Genomic DNA, 21,849 nt, shown 5'->3' with positions numbered 1-21,849 from the left:
CAAACGCAACGTTCAAGGTCGTGAAAAAGTATCGGAATTTTGAAATATGTTTCGTCAGACCCCCGCTGCAATTTTTCCAGCATTTTTCAAGAATTACAACAAAATAAATGATTGATATAGATTCGATTTCATGATGAGAAGGGGTCTCACAAGTTTGAATTATTTTTATATACTTTGTGCTTGTGGGATATCATAACAGCAAGTTATTATTCCACCCACCTGGATTGTTAAGAAAACAAGAAGCCAACAACAAGCCATTTTATTTGTGATAGTCCTCATCAATTAATTTCCAAGTGTATTTCCATATACAACTTTGTTACACAACAACGAAAACATCAATATATACACTGATTACACAGAGTAAAAGAAAGTCGTACAGTATATATTTTATATTACATAATGTAAGAGCACTTAGAGAATATAACAGTTAGTGATGGCGGCAAACAGGATTTGTTAGTCCATCTATATAGTGCATCACATACAATCCTAATCAGAGTGATAATTGTCCAAAGCACATGGACAAGGCTAAAGGGCCATGCCGGCAGAACCTAAGTCCTTACCCCATATAGGGGACTGTATACAATGTCAGTTTTAACTATAGTTGGCTAGTTTACTGTTTATGTTTTGTTTTGCAACAATGCATACACTGTTCACTAAGCACTATATACCAGCAAGCAAAACTACTCTTTTAAGGTGCTTTCAGCATTTTTCCCTGCTCTGTATTTTATTGAAAATTAAAGAAATGTTAGGAATAACAAGTTGTAACCTCTGAGTCATTTTCAGCAATGATTGACATAAATATAAGTAGTAGTACGGTCTAAATTAACTATTGCAAATCGAAAAAGAATGATGAACAAATATACATTAACTATCATACTCTATGAATCAATTCATATCCAATATCTCTTTTGCACACAGTATCATGTCTGTGGTGTGTGGGAGTGGGGGAAATCACCTGCCAAGTTTTGTATATTCAATCAATTAAAAATATTCCCTTATCACATGTTAGGGAAATTCACAGTGATGACACAGCTTTAGTGGCGACTGAAGGGCTCAGATTCTTCCTTACGGGGGAACTGGCAGCCAAACCAGCAAGGTTAAAAAATGGATACATGGCCAATTTAACCCCACCAACATTGCCCCCAAAAAGAAAGGAGAAAGGTTAAAATCCCATTTAATTTTACGCAAACATTTCAGTATTGCGTACATGTCCACAGTAAAATTGGGGCAATGGGGTGATTTGGTTAGGATAGTGCCAGAAGATGTCAAATGCACATTGAAACACATTAGAGTAAATTACCCATAACTCACCACAACATTGTGACCATCTGCACAATATAATGCTATACAATACTAGATCTGTATCAAATACTGTGCCATTACAGTACCGGTATATAATGCTAAATTCTGACGTACACTGGCAAAGATGTATCCAATGAAGTATTATTGTGGTTGTAGTTTGCAGTTGGGTAAAATTGTACTGCATGATGATAGCTGTGTCTGATATTTTAGTTAACTCAAATAGTAACGTGAGTCATAAACATTCGGTATAACTTTCAGTACAATGCAGTACATTTCTACACAACTGCAAACGACAACCACAATAATGAGCAAATTGTTATAACACTGTTGTGTATTGTATCAAAATAATGAGCTTTGTTAAGATTGAATATTGGATACAGCTATTGTATTGGATATTATATTGGGCAAGTGGTCGTAATGTTATGGCTAGTCAGTAGGGATGTAACGATTCACTCAAGCCCCGATTCGATTCGATTTTCACTTCCCGATTTTCGATTTGAATCGATTTTTAAAAACTTGCTCCCATGCTTGTCTCTGTGCACTAGTGTGGTTCTGCAGCCATCCACAAACGCATTACGCAATGATGTTTGGCGCAAAAGCATAATTTGATGTACACATTCACAATGTGCTATGCATCTGGGATGAAAAAAACATTTCAAGACATAATTTTCTGGATGAATATAAGCAACGCAGTTTTCGATTAATTGAATCGATTAATCGGGGCGAATCGATTTTAACTCACTTTTCGATTAATCGTTACATTCCTACTAGTCAGTGTTAAGTGCATCTACATAAGGTGGGTATGTCATTATGGTTTACAGAAACAAAAGGTCTTGTTAGGAAGCTAATAATCTGTTTTTCATAAAAAGGCACATATCCATTGTACAAGGGTAAAACAAGTCAATTTACACAAGTATTAAATGAATGAGACATAAAATACAAAATACGACAAAACTTCTTGCATAATTATATACCATAAAGTTTTTGGCTAACACAGGAAAAGTGACTCAGCATTTCAAAAATCTACTCAAAGCGTGTCTATATATGAACTCAGCAGCAGCATTGTCATCATGCACATTTAATGAATAAGTCACAAAGCCACATTTGCGTCTAACTGTGGTAAAGTCGTATGCGGTGCGATATGGCGCCCCGACACAGAGGGCAGTTCTGCAGGGCGTCGCTACAGACCTCACAACAGCAAACGTGGCCACACGGCAGAAAGATGACTCGAGCCTGGGGACAAGTCAAGTAAAACAATCATTCATTACAAAACGTGAAAAACACTCATTCAGCTTTACAACTTTTTTTCTTTTTTTTTACCCCTGTCTCCATGCAGACCACACACTCTGAGCCTCCTGGTCCCTCCACTGGGCTCGGTGCCGATGGTGTGATGGGAGTACCGGGAGTGAGTGGCGGGCTTGGGGTCAAGATGGTGGAGGTGTTGGGAATTGATGGAAAGAAGGAAGAGGACGGCTCTGGAGGGGGAACTTCTTCGCTCTGCTCCACCACCTTACATGCGCCTAAGAACGGAGTCGATATATACACAATATAATAATTACACAGAAAGCATGTTGCACTGCTGTAAATGCGGTGAAATAAAAGTTTGTATCCAAATGCACAGACTCCTCCCCTTTCCTACGCTTACATGGAACAGAAGAAGTGGCACCAACGACTGAGCGTTTGCGCACCTTATTCTGCTATCAGGCTCCTCCAACAATGAGAAGCGGGCAGCACGTACGAGCACGGGTGGTCAGCTCCCAAACATGCTCAACTGAACTCAACTGTATTCATAAAGCACTTTAAGACAGGCACAGCTGTATACAAATTGCTATCAAATGTGCTACCAAATTAAGATCAAGTTTGACAATTCAAGAACTACAGAAACAAAGTGTAGGTTTGAAGTCACTTAGTTTGACATTACAATTGTGATCCTGTAAACGCCTAGAACATTCTGTTCAAATCCGACTGTTCGAAATTTGCATGATTATATATATTTTAAATATGGCGTCATCAACGTGTGGTTTTTACCACTATTTGACTGAAACATCATCCAAGACTACCAGTACTCTAAAGCAATGGGCAAATTTGACAAAAGAGATCTCTTGTACTATTCTAAGCACACAAAAATGGTCCAAATATAAGTGTCCTCATATTCTGCGTATAAAAAAATAATCCTATATGCAGTCCTTGCAAAATTGCAGGAAGAAAAGACTAATATTGTGTCTTGTCGTTGACACTCCCTGATCATATTTCATAGGTTTGAGATACCCTACATAGAATTTATGTGCCTGAAAACAATGAAGAAATAGCGCCTATATACTCTCCTTGGTGCAAAACAATCAATCAGAAAATCAGATACGTTCCTTCTGACAGTTTAATTTCCAAACCATCAATCCATTTGCTACACCGTTTATCCTTCCTATAAAGGTTTGCAGAGAATTGGCGCCTATCCCAGGTGACTTTGGATGAAAGGCGAACAACACCATGGAGTGGTCGCCAGCCAGTCGCAGGTTACATGCAGAAACGGACAACCATCACTTTCACATTCACACTGTCACTGAGTGGGACCGGAACCCATGCTGTCTACACCAAAGTCAGGCGAATGTACCACGACACCATCTTTTCAAGAATATGTTCCCAGCAGGCCCACTAGTTGAATCACGGCATTCTGATTAATTTTGCGCTTGTGGAATATAAGTTAAGCAGCAAAATACACTCATTTTTAGCCATCTCTGGGGCGGCCATTTTGTCTTCTGCCGACTGAAAATGACATCACAACTGCTCACAACGACCAATCACGGCTGACCTGTTTTCTGAATCTGAGCCATGATTGGTTGTTGTGAGCAGTTGTGATGGCATTTTCAGTCGACAGAAGACAAAATGGCCGCCCCCAGAGATGGCTAAAAACGAGTGCGGTTACACTTATTCCACAAGAGCAATATTTATCCAAATGCCCTGTTTCAACTAATGGGCATATTCTTGAAAAAAAAATGTTTGTGTTGACTTCCACTTTAAGTATGTTTTAAACACACTAGTAGGTGTAAGGTGTGCGTTTTACCTTCAGGCTTGCATTCTTGAGCCCAGTTCAGTAGAGCTTTTTGGATGCCAATTTCAGAAATGCCGAGCTACAAACACAAGGTGAACAATTATGAGCCATGAGACCGTTTCAGTATTTCACAAATATATGAATATATTTTCCCCTTTAAAGAAAAAAAGAAATAAATAAAAAAATCTTGTGTCCAAGCCAAAATAATACAATGAGGTTTGCCCCGCTTAAGAATTCTTGTGCATGCAAGGTCAGGCAATTCTAGATGTTGACTCTTCGTTTTTATCGGGTAAAACATGCCACATGTCAAAGCAAAGGCAACCACGTTTCTAAATAGTGTTGTATTCAGACCTTCTTAAGGTCAGATGAGTTCATGTGCCGAAGGGCCTCGGTAGTGACACGATGGTGAGCCATGATGGGCAAGTAATGCTGTGCAGACAGTTTGCACAGTAGATTGACTAACTCTTTTTCCACACCAGCTTCCTGTGACGAAACACATTAAAAAAAATGTTTTTAAATTGTTCCAGATGCTTCAGCAAATCAGATGTATTTTAAGTGGCACAGTACCTGCATCCGCAGCGACAGTGGCTTGGCATCCAGCAGTCTCTGGTACTGAATCATCCAGTAGTTCTGCTGGGTGGACTCCGACTTCAGCTCCATTTCCGCCTAGAAATCCAAATGTTTAAAGAGCTGTCGTTAAACCACTTGGCCTCAGAAGAACAATGGAGGAAATACTAGTGTTGCACTTTAGATGATGATCACTGATTGATTTGTGTAAAAGGACACTAAATGAAAGCATACGCTACAAATAGTGTCTCCCACTTATTTTTCAATAAGAGAAGAGACGAACTAAAACTCAACTACAAAGACGTACAAGTTCCGTAATAATCAAAGAGCAGAGATATGACAATTCTTTTACAATGGAACCTCCAAAGTCACACAATTTGTTCCAGTCGCTGGTGGGCCTAAGTTTTTTTTATTTTTTGAACCAAATAATGAAAATAAAAATAGCAGGTTCAGGAGTCTGTCCACACCATAATAACATTTGAATATATTCTCAGTTGTTACACAAGAACAAAGTATAACAGTTATCTCAATAATCTTGAATATTGTCATTAATTCAATTTATTTGAAGGTCAATGCAAAAGTAAAATTCATTTAATATTTCACTGGACATTGAAATATTTGATTTTCACTTTTACAGCCTAAAGCTAACAAAAAAAACGCCCAATTCATCATCAAAAGAAATAAGAACATTACGTAAATCGAATAAGAATCCAAATGTGTCAGAAATTAGTAGTCCTAACGATGGTTGGTGCCCCCAAGGACCACATGAGTAGCTCGTGAGCCTGTGGTAAAAATAGCTGAGCTGATAGTAATGAGATATTGTGATTTCCTAAGAATGCTGTAGAAGTAATCATTTGGAAATGGAAATGCTGCAGGGAACTAAAAAATAAATTGATGCAAATTGATATTTATCTTTTTCCTACCTTATTAATCATTGTTGTTGTTTGTTTTTTTTAGAAATCATTAACATGACCAGTGTCTAATAACAACATATAATTAAAGAAAATTTGAGCAAATTAGTTATTTCAATAGTACTGGTAGCCCTTGGTATGAATCAGTAGTAAGGTAGGAGCTCTCAATTGCATTGGTCGGTGATCCGTGCCGTGCACAACATTCGGACATTCTGAAATTACAGCAGGTCTAACGCTGAAGTTTTGCATAGATTTATAGGATGATAGTCAGTCTCTTAATAATTTACAAAATTCTTTATTGTTAGAGATCTTTATTGTTAGTGTATTTTTTATTCTGGTGTAATTTCTTAGAATATCACCCGAATGGTTCGTTTTTAATTTATTTTTTCGAAAAAAAAAAAAGTACAGTTTACTTGATATCTTTTCAAAATAAATATATATTTTTTTTTTAAAAATCTGTTTTTTTGTACCAAAAATATACCGAACCGAATTTTCCAAAAAAACGAACTGAACAGACGCGTGATTTAGCGTACTGTCACATCCCTACTTTGTAGTACAGGAAGTGCTTGTATGCACGTTGTTTGGCGCGCAACCCACCGGAAATTAGGGGTGTATCGTTAGGTACACGTGTGTGTATTAATACGTTTCGGTATGACATGTTCGGTCCACTTATTAGCGCGAGCTTACGCACGGGCGCTATTGACTGTTGCACGTGGGTGAGGAGGGCGGTGGCACTAAAGAGGAGCAAACCAATACACAAAAAAGCCAGAGCTCGAAGGTCCCCCCGTACACTGTAGTCTCCTGTTTGAGAACATTCTGGCTGTCCTGTTAAAATCACATGTATAAGTCCCAAAGTTGTGTGCCGACATTACTACATGACATTGGCGGCTATGCTGTGGGTAGCACGTCTAACGTAATAAGACTTAAAACAACATCATCCGACTTTGAATGTTTCTTAGACGAGGAAGCAAGCGGTCTTTTTAGCCAAAAACAAAGTACAACAGCACTCTCTTTCGTTCTCCGCTGCTCCTCTCACTGGCCGTACGATGCATTCATGAACCTCGGAAACATCCCAACTCAGCAAAACACAAATACGACCACAACAATACAATACAGCCATCCATTATCCATACAGCTTATCCTCAATACAATACAATATTTATATAGCGCAAGTAGCGTAAGTACGACACCACACTTTTAAAGCGAGGAGGAAACAGTCTGATTCATTTGTGCAGTGAGTGACATGAATATATATATATATATATATATATATATATATATATATATATATATATATATATATATATATATATATATATATATACATATATATAAAATGTGTTTTATTGACGGAAGCAAGTAACAAGCGGAGATGACATAAATTGCGTCATGCCGTCTGTGCGTCACCGTTTCAATCGGGTTATTTAAATGTGGGGGGTAACTGTCAACTACAGCCATGTAAAAGGGTTTTTGCGAATGGCTCAGAAATTGGAATTTTGACCTTAACCCGAATATTTGACTGCATGTAAACTTAATTGCAATTAATTGTTCAGTTTGCTCACCAGAACTTGCAATAGTTCTTGCTCTCTCTGGTGCTTCTGTTTCAGCAGTTGTTGCAACAAATCACCTAGAGCTGTGCGCTGGTCCACTAGCACTTCCTGCAAGCACACACACACACACACATGCACAAAATCGACATTGACAAGATACAATTTTTTTTTTTTTTTTAAAGCCGAGTGAAGCGGCTTGGGAGTGACAAAAGCCCTCATCGAACGGCGAACGAAAAGTTCCAGCGAGGCTGACTGCACAGCCGAGAGTGTGGCCGCATTGGAACGTGCCATTTCGGCTGTTACCTTCCGAATTGGACGGCGCGCTGTAAGCCAAAAATCTGGGGCACTCCTCATCCAAATAAATGTGCATGTCTCATTTCCACTTCTGTCTCTGTGGAATATCCTGACTGGTGTTAAATGCCTCGTCGTCCTAACCGTGATCAGCAAAGAAGCATTTTTTTTTTTTTTTTTTAAGGAAAGAAGCAGTGTGCGCTGGTTCCAGCCTATGTAGCTCTGCTGACTTCCACATTTCCTCATTCTCATATAAATCAGCCACTGAGAGGTTAATCCTTTTGATATGTTGAAGTGGGCATTAGTAGAGATGTCCACATACATTTTGGTGCCAATTGATCGCCGTTTTTGGACGTTATAAGCAATGAAAGTACAATGATTTCCAATGGAGGGTTTGGAATCGGTCCCTCGCGTGACTCCGGCCGAACAAGGATAGAACGGTAGGGGGCGCGGCCATTCTGCTCATTAACAAGGGCCGTTATTCATAGAGTCACTTATTTCCTAATTTCTCCGAAATTTATTGATAAAATAAAAAATGACAACTTTTTTCATTTTCCTGATCAAAAAATATATAAAATGAACTTGTTAGTGAAAACGTGGTCATCCCCCCACCGTCCCTTTAAAGCAAAAACAATGCTGCACATTTAATCATTGAACATATACTGCTGATATTATTATGATTTGGATTAATTCATGATATGTTGGATCGTAACCAAGGTAGCAAAGCATGCAATAAAAGCAAACTATACAGTAGTCAAAAGAAAGAGAAAACAAAAAAGTACATGAGCGTGTGCAAATTAAAATGGGGGGTGACACCTACCTGCAGGGTCTCAGCATCCAGACTGCGTCTTTTAACTTCAAGTTTTGTCAGCTGCATTAATTCACCCTCAATAAGCTTGATCTGGAACAGTGAAAAAGCAACATGAACCTAGCAGGGAGAAGCAGCATGCTGTGGCCTGCAGAAGTTAGGATGAACAACCATGATTATTTCATGAAATGTGTTTTTAGCTACAGGGGTTGATATATTAAATGTCTTATGAGAACTACTTAAGGCGCTGTTATTGAAAGTACAGGCAAAGTGCAGATCAGAAGTCACAAGAAACCTTCAAATCTCTAGCAAGTCTCAAGCAAAAAAAAAAAAAAATCAGGCAAGTAAAGCCGAGTCGCCACCAAATTTCAAGCAAGTCAAAGTCAAGTCATTACTTCGTTCAAGCAAGTCACAAGTCAAGTCATAAAATCTTCTGTCACAACATATGTTGGAGTGATAATGGAGTGAAAAATCACTGATCACACAAAAAAGTAAAGTAAAATCTCTAAAAAAATAAATTAACATTTACATCTCTAAAAGGGAAATGAAGACAACTTCACTTATAAAAAAAAAATGAAGGCCTATACTTAAATTATTTAGATGTTATTTTTTTCAAACTAACATTTATAGGAGTGGCACACTGTTAATGTGGTGTTAAATGCTGAAATATGCTGAATGTGGGCATAAACATGTCTAATCATCAGATTTAAAAACTACACTTTTTTTCAAAAAGCTATACTATTGGTCAGTCCCTCAAGTGTGTGTGTTATTTGTACAAATTATTGAGCAATCTTAAGTGTTGAAATTGGCTTAATGTTAATGGTTGAACTAACATGCCGTGTTTGGGGTACTTTTGGAGGGTACAAGGTTTCGGCCCCACGTCAGCGATATATTGTTTCTGGTGCCAATCTGTTACCCAAATGTAATTAGTGTGTGTAAATGGGTGAATGAAAGGCATTAACTTTGTGCACTTTACATGCTGTCCCTTTTTGAAATTAAGTGAAGTTGATATGCATTAGTTTACGGGGGCACTGCCACATCAAATATGGCGAACACGCTCACAAACAGAAAAGTACTCTAACGTGTAGACTTTATGCCAGAAAATGACTATGTTGGACTCTATGTATCAATGTCTATGCTTAAATAACAATTACTGTTATAAACGGTAACGTTTAAAGATTACAATGTCCCTGGTGTCTAATCTATTGGCTTCTCAATCAAATGCAGAACCGACATGAAGTATTTGACCAGCAATTGTCGAGCTAAACTGTCAAGCTAACCTAGCTAGCTTAGGTTCAGAGCGCTATCAATGCGTTAGACAGATGAAAGGAATTGTTGTACAGTAGTCTGTAGATATTGTCTCTTATCTTCGAGTTTCAATGCTTGCATGTTGCTTTTGTCTGGTTTCCAAAGGTGGGCATACCGCCTATGTTTAACGATTGACGGGAAACTTGAAAAAATAGTCGGACTAAGCATAGTCGGAAGCCTATTTTTTCCCCGTCTATGGAATGGTCGATTTTCGCGGGTTTGGAGAGTTTACGCCAAATTAATCTTAATCTTTCCAAAACGTTTGCCAGTAAAATTTATAATAATAATGACCCAGCGATTTAAATGAAGTCCTTGCAACTCCGTGACCAGGCTTCAAAAAGAATCATGACAACATCTTAAAAGTAAAAAAAACCTTAAGCATTTTAGATAAGACTGCCCATGAACTCTATGTATCAAAACAGACCAGAACCGAGGACTGGTTTGACCCTAACTCCACCCATCTGCATCCCTACATACAGACCTGGTTGCGGATATAACCATGGACAGAATCTTTCTGAAACTGCAGTGCTTGGAACGCTGCTTTCTGCATCTCCTCCTGCAGAGGGTTCAAATAGAGTTCTTAATGTTCACGGAGCTTAAAAGGTTATTTTCTGTCTCAATTCAATGATTGATTTCACTAACCCAAAAAATTATAAACAACTGTAATTTGGTGACTGAAGACATACCTCTTGTAGAATGTGGGCAATGGCTTTAGATTTATCCAAAACTTGGATGGATAGCATCCTATCAAACTTTTTCTCCAGATTCTCCATACTGTTACACAACAAGAAGAAAAGACTGTCAAACATCATAACCCTTTGATTGGTCAATTAGATCACACTACAATATTATGTCTGTGTGCATCTTCAACCTTCTGTAGGCCTCAGACACCAGGCTCTTTCTACGATAGTCGCTGGCCTCTTGAAGGAGGCTCACAGCACAGCTGTCTGACAGCATCTTCTGCATGGCCGCTATAAATGATACAGAGAAACAATTTTTCAAACAAAATAAAATGTGATATTTTCTTGAGAGGGGAAAAGCAAGAAATACAACAATAACAACAAATTCAAAGACCTAAACACTAGACAGAGTACACAGTTGGCTTGGAGTGTATTTTCAAGAGCAAACTGACATTTCCTACTTTGAACATCTGGGAATAATGTTCACATTTCCATGTGTGAGGGGCCAAGGGGGTCAGGTGCTGTGTGACCTGGGTGGCGGGAAAAGGCAGGGACTTTGACGTTCCGATCCCCGGCTAAAGAAGCTGGTTATAGGGACGTGGAATGTCACCTCTCTTGCAGGGAAGGAGTTTGAGTTGGTGTGCCAGGTCGAGAAGCTCCGACTAGATATTGTCGGGCTCGCCTCCACACACTGCTCGGGTTCTGGTATCGGTCCTCTCAAGAGGTGTTGGGGACTCATCCACTCTGGAGTTACCCGGGGTGAGATGCGCCTAGCAGGTGTGGATATACTTATTGTCCCCCGACTTAGCACCGGTACGTTGGGATTCACCCTGATGGACGAGACGCTAACCTCCTTACGCCTTAGGATGGGGGATCAGATCCTGACTGTTGTTTGTGCCTATGCACCAAATAACAGTTCGGAGTGTCCACCGAGAGCACTCCTGCTGGGGACTCTATTGTTCTGCAGGGGGACTTAAATGCTCACATGGGCAATGACGATGAGACCTGGAAGGGCTCGAATGGCATGATTGGGGGAAAGCCCCTCACTCACTTACTAACCCTAACCCTCCTCGGCAGCAGGGCCCTGGTTTGAATGAGATACGCCGGAGTTCCTAACGGCTCCAGATGCTGTAGGGATGTCGTGGTTGACAGTTGACACACCTCTGCCTCGCATAGACATCGGGGACAATGCCTCTGGATTGGCAGACTGGGGTGGTGGTCCCTCTTTTTAAGAAGGAGAACCGGAGGGTGTGTTCCAACTACAAGGGGATCACACTCCTCAGCCTCCCTGGTAAGGTCTATTCATGGGTGCTGGAGAGGAGGGTTCATCGGGAAGTCAAATCTTGGATTCAGGAAGAACAGTGTGGTTTTCGTCCTGACCAGTTTTACACCCTCAAGAGGATCCTGAAGGGTGCATGGGAGTTCACCCAGCCAATCTCCATGTGTTTTGTGGACTTGGAGAAAATGTTCGACCGTGTCCCTTGTGGAGTTCTGTGGGGCGTGCTTCGGGAGATCAACATGCGGCTCGGTGCAACGTATGGAATGATGTTGACTCTGTATCGGTCTCTCGCGGTGATCTACCCGTCGATCTACATTTCCTACCCTCATTTAGGGTCACAAGCTAGCTCTCCCCTTAGCGATAGAGTGAGAAGCTCGGGCATCTGGTTAGGATGTCTCCTCGAGGCCTAACTGGTAAGGTGTTCCGGGCACATCTCACCAGAAGGAGACCGCGAGGACAACCTAGGACATGCTGAAGAGAGTATGTTTCCCAGCAGGGGTGAGAAAGCCCCGGAAGAGTTGGACAAAGTGAGGGAGAGGGAAGTCTGGGTGTCAGTGATAAAGCTACTAAAGAAATTTAGAATTCATTGCATGTTTCTGGATAGGAGAGGAAGCCGAAGCAGCGCATCCAGATTAAACCCATGCGATCACATTAAGAACACAAATTCTACACAGAAAGGCCCAAGCCAAGATTCCAACACGAACATTTTTGCATGTGTGTCAACCACGCGTTCCACCATATCACCGGTTTAGAATGAATATCAGTTCTAAAATAGGGGAGATGAGAAAATTGCAATCCGCTTGAAAGCTCTTACGAATACAGATGTGAACAATTCAGCTATTTAGGAACTTCTTATGGACTTTGTGACTCTAACATAGACCTTTTTAAGAACCTTCTTACAAACATATTTACAAAAAAATTATTGATGAATGCAAAAAAACACTGTTTCGAAATCTGGCGTTACCATGATGACAGATGAAAGCTACCATAATATGAATTTTAATTAAATACATTATTTTTGTCTTATAAAATGCAAATATAACGAGTCATACTCATTTTTTTTAGATGAGGATATTGGGACCATGTGTAACCAGACTCAAGAAAAGTGTTTTTGGCTCTGCTTTTACAATTCAACTGGAAAGGTATGTGTGTTGTTATTTTTGGGGATCCCATGGAAATTCCATTTCATCAAATGTAATGAGGATCATACTGTTTTCTTGCAAGTACAGTAATACTGTTTAAAATTCTTTGCATGAAAAAAAGAGAAGAAAATAATAATAATTCATTTGCCTTACATGTTTCAGGAAACTGCTATTAAGTGGACCGTAAAAGGCTACATACCGGCCACCTCTCTCTTCCGCAAAGAGTTCGCTTCTTCTTGTGTGATGGCAGTCAGATGTTCCATACGGATCCTTCCAGAAAAATAAACAATCAGTGAAAGGTATCTACTGATTTGAATCAAAGAGGTGAATAAACGGTGATCAAATATTCATTAAACAAGATAAATACAGTCTACTTTATTAATCCCGCGAGGAAAATGAATGCATTACAATGCTTGAATTTTACTGCAGTCTACTAAATTCTTAGCATCCAGGTGGATTACAAATTTTGCAGCATCAGAATTGAATGATTATCTTCCACTCACCGATCTTCTTCCATGGCTTGGAGAAACTCAGCACTCTTTTTCTGCCTGCAGATGTCCAAAAATAAAGCAGTTCATTTATCAAGTGGGAACAAGCTGGTTCCCTGTGGCACACATCCAACCGCACGCTCCCTTCTTCGTGCTACCTGTTGTTATCCAACAGCATGTTGCTGATGCGACTGCTGATGTCGTCTTCGGCGTGTCTCACTTTTTCTAACAATAGTAATCTCTCAGTCTCCTGGGCCCGCTGCTGCTGGGTGACCCCCTGCTCCAGACGCTCCTGCTCCTAAACATCAGTGCAAAGCTGAGCAGTTTAGTTTAGTTTGACCTTTCTTTTCATTTCTGATAGCGATTTATGATTTGATTACTCTTATATTTCAAAGATGAGCCGGTCTAAAACAAATGTTGAGCAGTCATAATGTGTTCCTAATACGTTCCAAATGTGTAGAGAGATGGAAAAAAGGGGTAAGACTGCACTCATTATCATGAAATTTGAGATGAGCGTACCTGGCGAACTGAGTTGAGGATGTTTACTTTACGAGAGGTGTTCTTGAGTAGAAGCTGAGTGTGCTCGTTTTGTTTCTCCTCTCGTTGTCGCTCAAAGGCCAGTTTTTCCTCCTGCTTCTGAATCTGACAAAAAGGATAATGAATATTTGTCTTGCTGTTGCAAACATAAAATTTTCTAAATAATGCATCACTATGATGGCAGACGAGTGTAAATATGGTCTGGTAGGAAACAGGGACAGGAACAAGAACAGTATACTAAAATAGAACACAGAACGTTTGTAGTAGACTTAATTCAAATCTAAAAGGTACTACAACATGAACTGCATATTCCGCAGCTTGATTATAGCTACAGCTTTATTTTAGTTTGACTTCAATGAGCAAGAAACCTTAAATGAAACCTAATTTTTCAAGTTGAAGACACATACCTTTCTCTTCTCATAGTCACTGAATTTATTCTGCAACAAAAAGTGAGGAGACATTTAAAATGTGAAGTGAACAGGACATACTTATAAAACATTACAATACAGTGTAATGAAATGTACAGTCAGTCAGTCAGTCATCTACCTGCCAGGCGTCATCCAAGGCATCCACACAGTCAGAGTTTTGTTTGCCACTGTCACTTTCCAACACAGGCAGGAGATACTGGGATGGAGGGCAGTACTGCTCCCCGAGTTCTGGGGGATTTGTATTCAAAACTACAGTCAAACCTCTTAAGAGGAACCCCTAAAGTTACACAATTTGCAATTCCTCCCAAATTTTCAAGAAATTATACCACTTCAGAGGCACAATTCTGTTGACTTAGGAATCTTAAGAAAAGGAAGAGTTGGCTAAATGTGGTTAATTTCTTTTTATAATTGTGTGATAATTAAGAATATTAAAGTTACATGCGTGAGGTACATCTGCCAAATGACACTTTTTGATGTTTTAAAGTGATGCAAAGAGAGGTTAATCAACTTTTATACTTGAATGACCTTTATCAGTCTTAAAATATTTCATGCCTGCAATACCAATCCAAGGCATTGAAATGACAACACTTTCATCCAGGAACAGATTATTGTGATTTCCACAACTTTTCTGTGGGGAAAAACTGTTGCAAAAGCAAAACAATTTACAGGTTGATGGTCATGTATTAGACAGTGTTCGAGCTTCGAGATTTGACAATTTTATGCCAAATAAATAAGTAAACTAAATGTTGATGGTTCTTATTCCTCTAGTTGCTTTGGAGTAGGATAACATTAAGGCACACAGCATTTAGAAATACGTTTGCTATACTGACAAATGAAAATAACATCACAGTTGCTCAGCGAACAACCAATCATGGCTTAGCTTCAGAAAACAGGTGAGCCGTGATTGGTCGTTACCTGAGCCCTGAGCGACTGTGATGTCATTTTCAGTTGACAGCAAGTGACAAAATGGCCGCCCCCTGAGATGGATAAAAACAGGTGGATTTTTCTGCTTAACACACAAATTACATCATAACTGCTCATTTTCAGTCCACAGAAGACAAAATGGCCGCCCCAGATGGCTAAAAACGAGTGCATTTTGCTGCTTAATTTATATTCCACAAACACAATTTTAATCGGAATGCTGTGTTTAGACTAGTGGAGGTGGATAGAACATATTATTGTCAAGAACATTTTTGGGTTGACTTCCCCTCTAAGAGAAACCTTATTGCATGTAACACAAACTCAATATAAACAGAATGTAATTGTAATTATACTGTGTCACTGCATCATCCTGTTACTAACCTTGAAAAAAAAATGATTTGGATGAGAGACAAAGAGAGAAAAAGAAACAGTATGTGTAATATCTTTTGTGGCTATTAAATACATCCTCACCAGAGCACAGGAAGTGCTGGATGCTCGCTGTACCTTCCACACACACAGATGCAGGAGGATAGGTCATCGTGGCTGCATCCAGTATGAGGTTCTGTCACGAAAGTAACACACATGCATTCGCTGTGAGAAAATGTTTTGTGTGTTGTCGTTGTTGTTTTTTAACGAGATTGTCTGAACTGAAAAAGGAGAGCACGTACCTCCAATGTACGGATGTAAGCAAAACTTTGAGGAATCTGGATGATGAGGTTGTCACTCATGTCCAGAGTGCGTAAACTGCACAGAGAACTAAATGCCGATGGTAATTCACTCAGACAGTTGCCTGAAATTATGGTAAAATTCCACAGTAAATTCAAAGTGACATAAAAATGAAATCTGGCATAAACAAGGAGTAAGAATTCAACCTTTCAAATTGAGCGTCTGCAAGAGCTTTAGATCCCCAATGGATTCTGGAAGGACCTTTAAACGATTCTTCTCCACATTCAAAATCTAACAATACACAAGTGGCAACTTAAGAGGAGAGTAGCATTCATTAATTAAGTAATGTTTATTTTCAAGCCTTCAGAGGTGCTTTACCTGCAGAGACGTCAGCTTCCCGATGTCTTGTGGGAGCGAATTAAGCTTATTATCATGCAAATCCAAAACCTTGATTACAAGAGAGACAGGGAGAAATATTTTTGCTTCAAAGAGAAAGAGAAATTCATTGTACCATTTATTTCATTACATTTACTTAAGTCAACCCAAAGGTTTTCCTTACAATAATATGTTCTGTGCGCCTTCACTAGTCTAAACATGGAATTCTGTTTCATATTGGGTTTGTGGAATATGAGTTAAGTAGCAAAATCCACCTGTTACTGTCCATCTGAAGGGGTGGCCATTTTGTCACTTCTGTTGACTGAAAATGACATCACAATTGCTCAGGGTTCAGGTAACGACCAATCACGGCTGACCTGTTTGGTGAAGCTCAGCTTCCGTCCCGCAGTCCGTCTCCCCGCAGTCCCGGATGGACGCCCATGTTTGGGACGGAGGACGGGGGGCAGTTTTAAAAAAGGGATGACTAAGCAAGGGCGGAGGTGGAAGCTCAGCTTAAGAAAACAGGTGAGCCGTGATTGGTTGTTATCTGTTAGCGGTATTGCATATGAACAATGACCGCTGTTAAATAAGGCAGTTACATTCCAACTCTCGACTCGCTCACTCCTTAGTCAGTTATTGAGCTTTAAATGAGCTCTGCCGTTAGCATCTCTCCCGCCGCGTCCTGCACGGACGTTTTGTGTTTTGTTTTTTTGCTGGGTGGGTCGGACGTAAGGAACAGCTTCAAAAGGACGAGGACGGACAGGGTTGGAGGACGATCATTTTTATGAATAAGGACGGAGGGACGAGGAAGGAAGGATACCCAGGTCATGGATGGAGGACGGACCGGCAAAAAAGGGTCAAGTGGCCAGCTCTGTCAGTGACCATATGTGGTTTTCTTTCATGAACAGAGGGGTACCAACAATTTGGGCCATGTGTATGTCTTAATCATTACAATCCCTCTTTCTGTGGAATGTATTTCAGCACATCCAACTAATTATATAATATCCTGAAGGGAATGTTCAGGCAAGGCAGCATTATTTGATACACAAATTAACTCAATGTGCTTCACAAAAATACAATATTTAAAATATTTTACAAACAAAATAATTTAAGACCTTTAAAAGCAAAGTAAAGGATTTAAAATGTAGCTTATTCAACGAATGCACAGGGCAAGTTTTGGAAAACATGAGTTTTGAAATGCTTGAAAATACGTTAAACTTATGTATGGGGGAAAAAGGCAACGTTTTTAACCTCAATTTAAAAGCATTTACACCAGGGGTTGACCTCACTTGTGTTAGCAGCATTTGCATGCCGCATAACAGCCAAAATGCTGCTTAACCATATTTGCTTTGTACTCTAGGCTCCACTAATTGAGTCGAGTCTACAGACCTCAGAGGCCTACTGGGTTTACATTCAATTAGCATTCCTTTACTGTATTCAGGATCTAAACCATTCAGTGATTTACACACCAGTAGCAGAATTTCAAAATGTATTCTACAGCTGACCGGGAGCCAGTGTAAAGCCTTTAGGACTGGATTAGTTCTGGTTAGAACCTGAGCTGCAGCATTCTGAATGAGCGATGAATACAAAAGTGTCAGAGTGTTTTGGTTAAATGCTATCACACGATTTAACCAAGCATTGGCATATTGGTGTGACCAGGTGACTTTACCTTTAGGGTGCCAAGAGAGATTATGTCACTTCCTTTGGGAAGTAGTGACTTGAGCTCATTGCTGTACAACATGAGAACCTGTGGAAGATCCAAACAAGAAATGTCTGTTCAAATTATACTAAATAGTTAGTGTGTTTGCGAGACGTATAGACGTACAGTTCTGTGTATTCTGTTCGGTTGAGCTTTTTATTATCCTTTACCTTTTTCTGGAGAACTTTGCAAATCGAAAAGGCACTCAAAGGGACCTGTGAAAAAGCAGAAAAGAATATTCAATGCAAACACATTATAGATGCTTACAAACTGACTGTAGCTGGAATATGTTTTATCTTGATTAACACCTCATGAAATGTTAAAAGCTGAATTGGAAAATGTTGTCCCACACTGGGTCGGTACAGTGGGTCCCCGAATACTGGCAGTTCAGCACCTACGGTTTTGGATATTTGTAGATTTTTTTTTTTAATTGTGGTAACTGTTCTCAATACTGATTTATAGTTTATGCTGTGCCCAGCAGCATGAAGTAAATGCACTAAGTCCTTTGCACATGTAACTTATTTTACAGCAACTCCAATAACAATGTATTCGGGTGCTATCACTCAAGTGACACCTTGGGCAAAAGATTATGTGGCAAAATCGGGGGATCTAATTTGGTACATGGCAAAACAATAAACATTCTCACCTCGGACAGCTCGCAAGATGAGATGTCCAGGATGTCGTCAGCACCTGCTTCCTTTGACTGGAGAATAGCAGTTAGTAGGTTTTGTGTGCATCTCAACATTTTTTTTATGTAAAAACACATTATGTAAATATATGTCACACTTCGGAAATGAAGAGACACGAATAAGGAAATTGCCATTAAGTTCAGAAGTATTTTGTCAATGACAAGATTTAACTTCATATGCTATCACAATTTAAGTCAAAAGCATCTCCAGTGATGAAACTCAGAATTTGGTTATATCAATCTGGTGGTCATCTGCATCCTACTTTAGGCAATTACTGACTGCAACGGATTTTTATACACGTGTTAAAATGTTTGGTTACTATATTCAATCAGTCAGAATCCACTATACGTCTAAGCTCCTTGAAATTGAGGCATTCAGCATAAAATGACTGTAAAGCTTGAAGACCGTATTTGGGTGACACCCCTTCAAAGTCTACGCTTCAACTCCTTTTTGATCGTTCTTATTCAAACTCAATGGCTTCCCACTGTGTGTGAATGTAAAATCATATATTGTATGTACATGTAAGTCATTGCCTTGGCTTAACTGTAAATTAAAGTGCATATTCTTAATTACAAAATGTTTTAAGACTTCACTGCACAATAGCTGACAAACACCCACTAATTAGCACTTTTTATACCCGACACAGCTGATATTCAAGTCTCTTCTGGGAGTCATCGCTGGGTTTCTTCTTTCTGAAGAACAGAGGCATCTTGTATCCTTCCTGTACTGCTGTCAGGCAGGCCTACTGGGTTTCACTTCAGCCAGTCCACTTCAATAAGAGCCACTCACTTGAAAAGGCTGATGGACAAGTTGGAACCACTCAAGACACACCTTCCTGTACTCTAAAAAGAAGAGAATGTACATTGGTTCTGTAATTTAGAGAAACAAATAGCTGACCCTGACGTCATTGCACAAGGAAAAGCACATCGCATCTGATTACATTATTCCAACAAACCTAAAAACAAACTGTCAATAAGTACCACCATGCTTGTCTTTACATTAATTCTCATCCTTACACTGTATTTCAATTTAGTGTAATATGATGAATATGCATCATATTTTTCCTACATTTATCCCTTACGCAATGTTCCGATTGCACTAATTTGATAACAGAAGGGTGTGTCTACACTGGACATGAGCGCACATGCACTTGTAACCTAAACAAACAGCATCAGGCGGTTGCTATCTGTTTGACTACTAAAAGGAATAATCTTTGTGGATATTTGGGTTGAATTGCGTTAACTGAAACAGATATTCAACCATTTTCGATGTATTTCTGTCGGGGAAAAATAAGCAAGTGTAACAGAGGTAGTGGCGTAAATTTTGTTGAAGGTCAGTCCTCCCTCTGCGATTGTAGTGGGGGGGGGGGGTAATTTCAGACGCTAGCGAATGCAGCACACCCGCGACCACTTGTGAGGAGAAGCGGTATAGCAACGCAAATTCCAGTAAGAGCTAGACATTAATTATTAACAAATAACTACAGCTACGTTAGTCAACCTTAAGGCAAACGCGTGAAAATCATTATATTTTCTCTCCCATACACCCGGTTACTCAGTAATAAAGGCGTATTTACCTTGTTATTATATTGTTCGTTAGCAAACACGGCTAACCCTAAACAAACTCGGACGTTATGTTTGTACTCACGTTGATTGAGTTCCTACTTTTGCTGGTAGATGATTCTTGAATTAAAATAGAGATTGTTGTCTTTGCTAACACGTTGCATCAACCATCATTTGAACGACGCAATGGACAAAAGTCGATCGACAGTTTTTAGGCATTACTCGCCTACTTGCCGAAATCCAATATATACATTCTAGTCATGAACACCAGTTCCTTAGTAATCCCTTGGTAAATTCTTCTTGGTCCTGACCGTAAGAAAGATGCTACGGAGACTGTCAACACACACAGACACAGAGATTGACTTCTTCGTTTTAAATTTTGGTACATCATAGTTCAGAACGGCACGTTGCTGACCACTGCTGGTCAGCAATAAATACAATACAATTTTATTTATACAGCGCATTTCATAACAGCTAGAGCTGTAACAAAGCACTTTACAAACAATACAATAAATAGAACAAAAACAATAAAAGGCTGTGATACATGTATTAATAAATATAGATATAAATAATATATGAAATATAAATAAAAATATAAATAAATAAAGCCAATAAATTGACATAAAACACTATACAATTGACACCGGAAAAGAGCCGAAAATCTCAGGCCTTATCAAAAGCCAGAGAAAAGAAATGTACGTGTCTTCAACCGGGTTTTAAAAATAGACAGAGAGGGGGCTTGCCTAACAACCAATGGGAGGTCATTCCAGAGGGAAGGACCAGCAACAGAAAAGGCTCGATCTCCTCTGAGGCTCCGCTTGGTCCTCGGCACCACGAGCAGCGCCTGGTCCGCAGACCTGAGGCTGCGGGAAGGTGCGTAGGAGTGGAGGAGCTCGGAGAGGTACGCCGGGGCGAGGCCATTTAATGATTTAAAGACAAATTGGAGAATCTTAAATTGGACCCTGAATGCACTGGGAGCAGTGAAGGGAGGCCAGAATTGACGTTATGTGCTCCATCTTCCGAGCTCCAGTTAGTAGGCGGGCAGCAGCAGTTTGACCAACTGGAGATCGACGTTTGAGGGACCACTGGCTGACTCCAAAATAAAGTGCATTGCAGAATTCTAACCGAGATGTAACAAAGGTATAGATGACTGTTTCTAAGTGCTGATGGGAAAGGAGGGGCTTTACCTTAGTTACCACCTACCACCTCGTAGTATGGCTACAACTAGTACGGGTACTATATCTGCAGTTCACCTTCGCAGTCATCCTTCTGTTGGTAAAACTGCACGAGTTCAGACTTGCCAATAGTGCACAGTAGGAAGGTTAGGGTAGTGTCGATTGTTAGTTCTATTTTTAAAACAATACTTTTTTTAACCTCCATGTAAGAATCATTTTTCAATAGTTATCACACATTTGCTGATTATGCTAAATGAACGTATATTTGAGTTATTTTGTTTACTATATATATTTCACCCACATACACTCATATAGATAACGAGGCCAAGTGTTTCCAACGGCTTGCATAAATCCCCCGCCCATTAGGTTGGAAACACCCATGTAAGCAGGGAGTCCTGAACGTTAATAAAAAGAGATGGAACGGAGAA

The 21,849-nt window shown here is 39.7% G+C and overlaps 1 protein-coding gene across 1 annotated transcript; it reads right to left on the bottom strand.

Moving 5' to 3' along the window:
* Positions 1–244: 244 nt before the first annotated feature.
* lrsam1 (leucine rich repeat and sterile alpha motif containing 1) lies at positions 245–20,618 on the bottom strand. Its single transcript, XM_086054035.1, has 25 exons — positions 20,332–20,618; positions 19,325–19,529; positions 18,645–18,701; positions 18,169–18,213; positions 17,969–18,046; positions 16,303–16,371; positions 16,131–16,215; positions 15,927–16,048; positions 15,730–15,820; positions 14,456–14,565; positions 14,317–14,346; positions 13,892–14,014; positions 13,531–13,670; positions 13,388–13,432; positions 13,084–13,154; positions 10,655–10,754; positions 10,470–10,557; positions 10,265–10,339; positions 8,488–8,568; positions 7,389–7,484; positions 4,916–5,014; positions 4,700–4,831; positions 4,361–4,427; positions 2,623–2,822; positions 245–2,535 (listed from the first exon to the last, which is right to left on the bottom strand). Exons 2-25 carry the CDS (start codon positions 19,394–19,396, stop codon positions 2,413–2,415), a joined length of 2,199 nt encoding a protein of 732 aa, XP_085910161.1. The 5' UTR covers positions 19,397–19,529; positions 20,332–20,618; the 3' UTR covers positions 245–2,412.
* Positions 20,619–21,849: the final 1,231 nt, after the last annotated feature.

This window comes from Filicampus tigris, chromosome 15 (assembly GCF_054856515.1).
Source record: "Filicampus tigris isolate MCC_2025a chromosome 15, RoL_Ftig_1.0, whole genome shotgun sequence".
Taxonomy (NCBI): domain Eukaryota; kingdom Metazoa; phylum Chordata; class Actinopteri; order Syngnathiformes; family Syngnathidae; genus Filicampus; species Filicampus tigris.
Note: the sequence above shows the minus strand (reverse complement) of the source record. Positions and strands in the feature narration are given on the sequence as shown.

What these genes read in the sequence shown, in the direction of transcription:
- lrsam1 (XM_086054035.1), bottom strand. Translation starts at nt 19,396, where the DNA reads ATGCCTCTGTTCTTCAGAAAGAAGAAACCCAGCGATGACTCCCAGAAG. An exon ending in CCTTGGATGACGCCTGGCAG is followed by an intron (nt 14,347 to 14,455) that starts GTAGATGACTGA and finishes TTTTTGTTGCAG; the next exon opens with AATAAATTCAGTGACTATGA. An exon ending in TTGCCCACATTCTACAAGAG is followed by an intron (nt 10,340 to 10,469) that starts GTATGTCTTCAG and finishes AACCCTCTGCAG; the next exon opens with GAGGAGATGCAGAAAGCAGC.